Here is an 8,860-nt window from a genome sequence, read left to right as displayed (position 1 = left end):
GAAAAAGAAACCATGGTTCATCATGTCATTGGGTGGTGAGAACACTTGGACATCTCTACCCACAATGATCTGAAATTTCCCAATGCTTTGCGCCCTGAAGGCCAGCAGATCTGATTGGCCAGTTGGAGAGAGGCCCGGTTCTATAGCTAGCTAGAGAGGCATTTTCTTCCTGTGAAATGAGCTCTACGTTTCAGCAGCCAAACCACCCGTACAGACTCTGGCTCCAGTATTTCCTCACCCAACTACAGCTCAACATCCAAATCCCTCCCTCAGTTCCCCTCCTCCAGAAATCTCTCACATCTGGTTTCTGTGAGCAAGGCCAGGCCTCTGAAAATGAGCACTTCTTAATGGTTATTCTGTGCCTGAGTCTGAAATCAACCCCTAACCCTTTTACATTTTGTTGTATATCAACTTCCAATACTTCTATATCAACTTGTATACCAACTTCCAGTGACTTATCTTCCTATTATGTATAAAGAAGCCGATTCACATAAACTCCTGCAATGAAGCAACCATCCTTCCCCATGCAGCACCACCCCCATACGATCAACCACCTATTCAGGTATCGGTTGACAGGAAGAGAGATGATCAACCACCTATCCAGGTATTGGTTGACAGGAAGAGAGTTTGTTCAAACAAAGCCCTGCACTGTTCTCTTCCCAGGGCTCTGCGTTTGACTCTAACTAAGGGGAGTGGGAGAGAGGGGGGCTACGGGACAGGATGCAAAAATTGGTGACACCCAGTTCATCTGGGGTAGGGTTACCTCCCCTCCCCTCCCCTCTCGGTCGGTAACCCTACCCCAGATAAAAGGGCCCGTAGCAGGCAGAGTTTGGCTGGGACACTGGGTGAAGCCATCAGCAGTCAGGATTATCTGTCAGCATCGTCCTCTCATACTCCACAGGCTCTTTGTTACTCTGTTGCCGTGGACAACTGTGTGCTACTGGGACTGTCTGTGGTGGAGAGAGTCAGACGCACAGATACAATGTTTTGGTGCTTTCACTGTCATTTTCTGAAGGGTTTCTGACTTGTTGCAACAGAGGGTTGGATATCATAGGCTCAGATCTTGATAGGTCTTGATAACACATGTAATATGCTCAGCACCGTTCAAGGGAACACCTAGTTTCAAAGTGTGGGTACTCGCCAAGCAAGAAGTACCCAGTGGATTGAATTGAAGTTAATATCCATCTTGAGCCTTTTTAAGCACATAGGCATTATAAATAGCTTGTAGTCTCAGCAGGTTCTTGAACATAGTCTGTACATTTACCATGTGTTATTGTTTCCATATGAGACGCTCAGTTCTACTCATATATGGGAACTCGGTGGGTGATATTACTTTATTACCAAGAGTGACTTAATGGATCTACTTTTACTGGATAGAGTGATGTCAAAGCTGGCATGGCCGGGGCATGACTGCCTGCCTGCTCTTACAGTAAATTCACCCTGATAGGTTCTACCTTTCTCCCGTGCTTTATTCCCTCTCTGTGTTTTACTAGAATAGAATAGAATAAAATAATATAGAATAAAATACCTAGAATATAATAGAAAGTTGTCTTCTGCTTCTTCTGGATATTTACATTTGATTCTGAGGTAGATTTGAGCAAATATCAGCCATTTTTGGACTCTGATATCAGAAGTAGCTCTTCAAATTTTAGGAAAATAGACCCTGGCAGATTATATCTCTCAGTAAGGCCAGTTTAGAAACGAGACAGACAGCCCACTGGGCACAGACGTCAATTCAACGTCTATTCCACGTTGGTTCAGTGTAATTTAGTTGAAATGACGTGGAAACAACGTTGATTCAACCAGTGTGTGCCCATTGGGAGAGAAGGTCAGTCATCTGTCTGTGGCTCCTGTGTTCAGGGTGGTGACGTCTTGACCTTCTGTTCCCCATTCAGTCCCATGTGACAATGTTCCGGGGTTCTCCACTGACCCTCAGTACATCAACTGTAGAACCCCTCTGTCCCAGTGAGCGGAGGAGATCAGGGGTCAGATTAGAGGCTCAGCTTTCATCCCAAAGGGGAAATTAATTACTATTGGTCCTGTGCTAGTTACTTGTATATCTAATTAGTGTGTGTGTGTGCGCGCGCATGTGTGCATGTGTGTATATAGAGGCGGATGTGCTGTGTCTGCATTACATCTGATTAGTGATAGAACACATTATACATACATATCGCTTTATGGAATTTATCGGACGTTGAGGTGACCTTGAAAGCATTAGCTGGGATGCTGGTTCTCACAGTATTATTTACCCAGATGATGACAAACAATAGGCCCCCAGATGATCAAAGGTTTCCTGCTCTCACATCTCTGAGTCATTTATTGCTTCCTTCTCCCTCTCTCTATTCCTCCTCCTCTTCTGTGACTTCTTCTCTCCTAATTCTCACTTGGTGCATCCCTCCCCTCCTTCGTTTTCCAGGAGTTGTGCAGAAGGGAAGTGAAGGATGAGCAGGTCTTGAACCATAAGTGCCCCCTACAGGGTGAGTAGAGAAAGACGGCTCAGTGGATCTGATCGCGTTACTGTTGCACTGATCCAAATCTAGCAAGCATCATAAACTTAACAGCATACTCAAGGATTCATCTGTTTGATTCGGTATGATTCATATCTTAACTAAGCATACCCCTTGGTTGTCTGGGAAAAAGGAAGTTTGTTGTATATTTGCACGCAAATGCCTGAAACCTGGGATAGTATGTGGGCATTGTTGTCTGTAAACAGAAAATACCCATTCAATTAGTGTAATAGATTGAGTAGACACAAGCTTTCCCAGCCCAAGGCTAATGAGAATGTACTGTGTGTGTTTTACAGTGGTACTGCCACCAGAGAAGGACAGGGAGAGCTACATCCATGTTCCATTCAGACAGCCCAGGAAGAGAAACAGCCATGTTGATGTGAGCTTCAAAAGGAGAATCTATATAGAATCTATGTAGATAACATAGTAGTTTATTACTGCTATATACAGTAAAGCAAGGGTTTGTTTGATGAGCATAATATGGTACAGTTGTGTTTGTTCATCCGTTGTGTTTGTTCATGGTTACAGGACACAGAGTGCAACGTGGTGTTGGAGGATGACACTCGGCAAGAGTGGGTTTTCACACTGTATCACTTTGACAACAGCGGTAAAGTCACCAAGCAGGTACGGCAGCTCCACACGCCTACAACAAGGAACTCTTGCGCAATATACGTTTTCTCTTTAGATTAAGATAACTCTGCTGCCCTGCTAATGGTGTGTGTGTGTGTGTGTGTGTGTGTGTGTGTGTGCGTATGATGATGTGCATGTGTGTGTGCGTGTATGTGACTGGGTGAACAATGATGTGTGTGTGTGTTACAGGATATGTGCAGTCTCATGCAGTCCATCTACGAGGTGGTTGAAGCGTCGGCCAAGCAGCCGTCCTGTAGCAGCACAGCGCTAAAAGTCAAACTGGTGGTGGGCCCTTCCAGCAGCTCCGGCCGGGGATCCAGAACAGGGGACAGAATGGAGGTCCAACAGGAGGAGGCTAGGAGCCCAGAGAGGACTTTTCACTGTGTGGATGAAAACACAGAACGCAGGAACCACTACTTAGACCTAGCTGGGATAGAGAACTATTCCTCCAGGTTTGACGATGCAGGTAGGTACACAATTACCATTTTCAGCACTTTTGAGGCACAGATCATTAAAGTCAACATGTTTTTACTGAAAATACACCAAAGATGAATGACATTCAACAAAGAGAAACGGCAGCATAACATGATGTTTGTTGTCCATCCTCTGCAGACGCCCCCTCTCAGGAGCCCAGACTGGATGCACGCACAGACCAGCAGCACCGCTCAGTGTTGGTAGGGGAGAACTGCGGTGCAACTGAGTCCAGAGGCAGGGGCCTCTCCTTCATCAGGTCTCTCAGGGGCCATGTCAAGGCAGTGGGGGGAGACAGAGGAGGAGGAGGAGGAGGAGGAGGAGGAGGAGGGGGAGGGGGAGGAGGAAGTGGGGGTAAATCAAGCAAGCCTCATGGCCACCACCCCTCCATGTGGTGCCACCCCTCCCAACCACACTCCCAGCCCCAACTCCCCTTACAGCACAGCCACAGCAAGAGGCTTCGCTCCAGGGCCAGAGAGGCTGTGTCCCTCTCCAGAACCCTCCACCACCTACACCAGCCTGGTTCTCAAGTTCAGCCAGGGGGAGAGAGGGAGATGCTGCCCAGCCTGCCTGCCTCGTCTGGGGGCTTGGTCCCACTGGCTCAGAGGCATGAGCACCACCACCACCACCACCATCACCACCACTACCACCATCACCACCACTACCACCCCCCGGCATGACTGCAGTCTGCACTCCACTCAGGGATACAGAGACTGAGAGACACACCTCCCTGTGGTTTAGCCTATAGCTAGGGCCCTGAGCCATTCCTGGTCAGGTCAGGTGGGCCTTAGATATAGTATAGGGCTGTGGGACACCACCACTCTCCATTCTAACGAGTAATAGCAACTCCGTACAAAAATGAATTGTTATGCCTTGTATAGATGACTGAGTTTCATGTTGAATGTGCCGTGTTAAATATGCTAATCACCTTTGGAAGCCTTCTAGACTGATGTTTCTTCTCAGGTTTCTATAGTGGAGGCTGCTGAGGGGAGGACGACTCATAATAATGGCCGGAACAGCGCAAATGGAATGGCATCAAACACCTGGAAACCATGTGTTGGATGTATTTGATACCATTCCACCTATTCCGCTCCAGCCATTACCACGAGCCCGTCCTCCCCAATTAAGGTGCCACCAACCTCCAGTGATTACCACTTACATTTAATATAATAAATGAATACTTTTATTAAGGCAAAGATTTAAACAGTTACATCCCTGTATTAGAGTTTATGCAGTAGGTTATGTATTGTCTGTATTTTGATGTATGAAAGCATGATAAACTTTGCTTGTGTTCATTGTAGTTTTTTATACACACGCTCTAATGAATGCTGATGTTTTCAAATTTGGCAAGATGAAAAATGTTTTAAAATAATACTTTGTAAGACACAATAAAGCGATACACACTGTGTTTACAGCATGTGGAAGTTGTCCAATGTCAAATGTGTTTCTCTCTCATGGCCAAAGCAAAACATTACATGCTAAGGCTCTAAGACTTTTTATCAATGTATTTAGAACACTCTGGAGGTTCCAGTGTACTCAAATGGATAATGTTTTCGTAACCGGTCAAGTTACGCTATGACATCTGATCCGCCATTGCGTTGGTCTTGATAAACAGCTAAGCCTTCAGTGAATCTATCATTTCATTGTGGGCATGTTGCCAATGTTATCCTGTGTAGGTACAGCAGTACTGTACATGTCCGTGCTATGTTTGTTTACATTGCTTTGCTGTTATTGTTGTCACTGGTGTTTATATATAGCTTGCTTGCATAGACAGGTCATTTCAATGTTGGCGGTATGGAGGGAGGTTGGGCCTCATTTTGTAAGCAGTAGGCTAGGAAAAGGTTGTTGCTGCTCAGCACCTTGGTGTAGGTTGCAAATAGATTCCCTGTTCGCGAGGTGAAGGGAATGAGACAGCTGTTTCTAAAAATAGCCCTCTCACTCACCTACCACGTGCCCCAAGCCTCTCTTTCGCAACACGATAGATACCACAGCAAACAAGGTCCAGACAGATATACAGTACTGGCAGAGACAAAGAATCAACACACAGAGAGACACTCAGGGAGAGAGCAACATCACAAACACATCCAGTCACAAGGGATGATTGGTTGATCCTAACACTTCAAGACCCAGACTTCGAGGACAGGAGAGGTAGAACACAGAACATAGAAGAGAGCCATGAAAAGTCTCAGGTTCCTCGCTGCCGAAGGGTTCGCCCAGAGTGGGCCGAGCGCCAGGGAGAATCTCAGCTGTGTGTCGTTCAACCTCTACCCACTCCTCTTCAAGGCCTGCTACATGCACGAGAAGGCCCTCCTCCTCCACGACCTCGTCCAAACCTGGCCCCTGCATGAGCTTAACCTGCAAAGGCTCCTGGGAAAGACGGTGGACTGCCAGGAGGACCTGACCTCCTGCACCTGCCGGCTGTGCCTGGAAGCTCTGCTGATGGGCCTGAAGGTAGGCTTATTGTGTGTTCTGGTGTTATTTTCTTTAAAGGTGCAATCTGTAATTTTCACTGGTCAAAAGTGCTACTTGTGAACTGATGCACTGAGTCTTGGCCAATGTGACAAGTTTTTCGTTTTGCTTCAAGTCTGAATGTGTTTGTAGTTACTTGAGTTGCCACTGGGGCAATAAACGTAAAAAATGTGAGCTTACATCATTTAAGGGCCTTTGATTTGTAAGACAAATTCCCATTTGATGGCAATAAACAGCTAGATTCTATGTTCTATCTCTCTCCATCTGTTCCATCTCCAGTCCTATGTGCTGCGGCCCCCAGAGACCTATGCCAAGACCCTCCGTGTGGTGGACCTGACTGGGCTGAAGGACACAGAGCACCATACCTGTGCCTGTGGATCCACCCTGGGCCGCTGGGCCCGCACCCAGCTCCTCACCCGCATATGCTACGAGGTCATGGTGGCCATCCAGGCGGGTGACACTGCACCCTCCGCCCTCGAGACCGAGGTGGATGTGCGCCTGAACGGCTTCGTCACCGGGCGGAACTACGAGGTGGTGGCCCAGGCCTTCCTGCTCCTGCGTCAATGCCCCTTGAAGCTGCGCTTCGTCGGGTTCCGAGCCGACTCTCTAGCCCTCAAACAGCTGTTCTACGTGCTGCGTGTGGCCCAACCGGAGGCCATGAGGAGACTCGAGGTGGTCCATAATGTTCACCTGGAGGCCCCGCACCTGGAGTTGCTATTGTCCCGGATGGAGTTTCCCCAGCTGCAGTCCCTGACGCTGCCTGCGGGGGCGATGGATGTGCGAAGGCTGGGCTCGGATGAGGATGACCTGCTGGCCACCATTGGGGATCTGCTGAGCCGGCTGACTGAACTGACAGAGCTCTACATGGGCTTCTCCACCCTCACCGGACACCTGCGAAGACTACTAAGGTGCTCACCTCTGTGTGTGTGTGTGTAGGTATTGATGTCTACTGTATATATAGCTCTGGGGATGTCTATTCAAGCTGATGCATTCCCACTGTGTAATATCATAGCATGGGGGCTGCAGTTTGCACTATTCAGTTTGCACTCAGTGGCATTTTGTTTTTTTTGCTTGGCTGTGGGGGAGAATGTAGACAGCTGACTGCTGCTAAATCTGCAGGTCGGCCAGAAACCAATGGACACTTAACAGCTGTCTTCTTCCCAAATGGCAACCTTTTCCCTATATAGTATACTACGTTTGACCAGAGGCCTATGGGCCCTGGTCCAAAGTAGTGCACTTTAAAGGGAATAGGGTGTCAATTACGGCTGACATTGAAATATCACTGAAGCCGTGACCCAAAACAACAAGCAGACACCTGCACTGTCCATTAATTAGGCATGCATCGTAAAGCTTTCATAGTGCCTTTGCTTTTTTGTCAAGCATGCATGAAATGAGGAGCACACACACACTTACAAACAATTGATAACGTTGCAAAATAGTTAACATTTACTGCAATATATTTGTGACCCTCTGGCCTTGTCCACAGCCCCCTGACCACCCCACTGCAAAGCCTAGAGCTGGCCAACTGTAACCTGAACCGAACAGACATGGCCTACCTGGCCAACAGCCTGCACAGCGAGAACCTGGTCAGTCTGGACATAAGTGGTCACGACGTGTGCGGCCTCTTCCCCACCACCTTCATCAAGCTCCTCCAGCGCTGCGCCGCCACCCTCCACAGCCTCACCCTGGAGGACTGTGACCTGGAAGACGAACACATGGACATCCTGACCCAGGCCCTGGCTCCCTGTCGCGGCCTGGAGGAGCTGAAGATACTGGGCAACCCTCTGAGCGCCACGGCCCTGCGCCGCCTCTTCTCCATGCTGGCCGCCGGGTTCTCAGCCCTGAGGTACGTGGAGCTGCCAGTGCCCCGGGACTGCTACCCCGAGGACGTCACCTACCCCCTGGATGAGACGGTGCTGCTGCAGTACGACAGGGAGATGTTCCAGGACGTCAGGGGTCAACTGATGGGGATCCTTCAGGGGGCGGGGAGGGGGAACGTGGAGGTGGTTACCCCCCTGTTGGGCGCTTATGACGCGGATATCAACGAGACCAGTAACGAGCTGGGGGTGTCCATGGTGAAATCCTTCAATAGCGTCATTGGAAACTTTATTGATACAATTACGGCCCTGGACAACAGGAGATCCAACAAAGAGGTTGATTAAAGTGCAGGTAGAATAGCAGAGGGAGGGTAATAGAGGGTTGATAGAGCAAGGGTTTGTGCAATACAAGGGGTTCATCTCAATCGTCTATAGTGGCTTCCCACACTTCATTTCCACTGAGCCAAAGAAGTCTAAGAAAGCAGTGCAAATAAAGGGAAGGAGACAAAGAGACAACTTTAGACAATTGGGATGACTGAAGACCTTGAGCAACGTTGTTTTATATCCATATGTACCAATTCATCTGTACTTGTAACAGATATTTGACAAATGTATTGCCCCATTATCAGAGGATTTGTTGACATGCAATTGGCGCTAGATTATAGTATAGATTGAATTGTCCTTTTGGTCTTCCAATCATATGAGTGGCAATCATAGTAAAGCATTATTTGAGTGCTTAGTTTTGAGAATAGTACTACTTGTATACTGAACGTGTATTTACATGTACTGTATATATTTCAATTTAGATGTTTCTTGTATCTTCATGTATATTATGACATTTGTATGTGACCAGAATGGAGTGAAAGTTTGTTTTTACAAAAGTGCTATAAAATGTGGGATTAAACTGACTTTACCGTAAATAAAACTATTTCTGTGGGGATCAAATCCTGGTTAGCTTTAAAAAAG

At 47.6% G+C, this 8,860-nt stretch overlaps 2 protein-coding genes across 3 annotated transcripts in view; both read left to right on the top strand.

Moving 5' to 3' along the window:
- LOC121585299 (protein naked cuticle homolog 2-like) overlaps positions 1 to 4,650 on the top strand; it is a 9,098-nt gene extending 4,448 nt beyond the window's left edge. The window contains exons 4-8 of the mRNA XM_045226413.1: positions 2,417 to 2,477; positions 2,804 to 2,886; positions 3,036 to 3,131; positions 3,327 to 3,603; positions 3,750 to 4,650. Of these exons, the coding sequence (XP_045082348.1) occupies positions 2,417 to 2,477; positions 2,804 to 2,886; positions 3,036 to 3,131; positions 3,327 to 3,603; positions 3,750 to 4,288 (1,056 nt within the window). The 3' untranslated portion in view covers positions 4,289 to 4,650. The remainder of the gene's footprint in view (positions 1 to 2,416; positions 2,478 to 2,803; positions 2,887 to 3,035; positions 3,132 to 3,326; positions 3,604 to 3,749) is intronic.
- Positions 4,651 to 5,589: 939 nt separating this feature from the next.
- LOC121585855 (leucine-rich repeat-containing protein 14B-like) lies at positions 5,590 to 8,836 on the top strand. 2 transcript variants are annotated; one of them, XM_041902127.2, is made up of 3 exons: positions 5,590 to 6,059; positions 6,357 to 7,009; positions 7,564 to 8,836. In XM_041902127.2, exons 1-3 carry the CDS (start codon positions 5,784 to 5,786, stop codon positions 8,237 to 8,239), a joined length of 1,605 nt encoding a protein of 534 aa, XP_041758061.1. In that variant the 5' UTR covers positions 5,590 to 5,783; the 3' UTR covers positions 8,240 to 8,836. The 2 variants fall into 2 exon arrangements, with proteins under 2 accessions (XP_041758061.1, XP_041758062.1); XM_041902128.2 differs by having other exon boundaries at positions 6,357 to 6,985; positions 7,564 to 8,833.
- Positions 8,837 to 8,860: the final 24 nt, after the last annotated feature.

The sequence above is a fragment of the Coregonus clupeaformis genome, chromosome 17 (genome assembly GCF_020615455.1).
Source record: "Coregonus clupeaformis isolate EN_2021a chromosome 17, ASM2061545v1, whole genome shotgun sequence".
NCBI lineage: Eukaryota > Metazoa > Chordata > Actinopteri > Salmoniformes > Salmonidae > Coregonus > Coregonus clupeaformis.
The sequence above is the reverse complement of the archived record's forward strand: the minus strand, read 5'-3'. Positions and strand labels throughout refer to the sequence as shown.

What these genes read in the sequence shown, in the direction of transcription:
- LOC121585855 (XM_041902127.2), top strand. Translation starts at nt 5,784, where the DNA reads ATGAAAAGTCTCAGGTTCCTCGCTGCCGAAGGGTTCGCCCAGAGTGGG. An exon ending in CTCTGCTGATGGGCCTGAAG is followed by an intron (nt 6,060 to 6,356) that starts GTAGGCTTATTG and finishes TTCCATCTCCAG; the next exon opens with TCCTATGTGCTGCGGCCCCC. An exon ending in TCACCTCTGTGTGTGTGTGT is followed by an intron (nt 7,010 to 7,563) that starts GTAGGTATTGAT and finishes CCTTGTCCACAG; the next exon opens with CCCCCTGACCACCCCACTGC.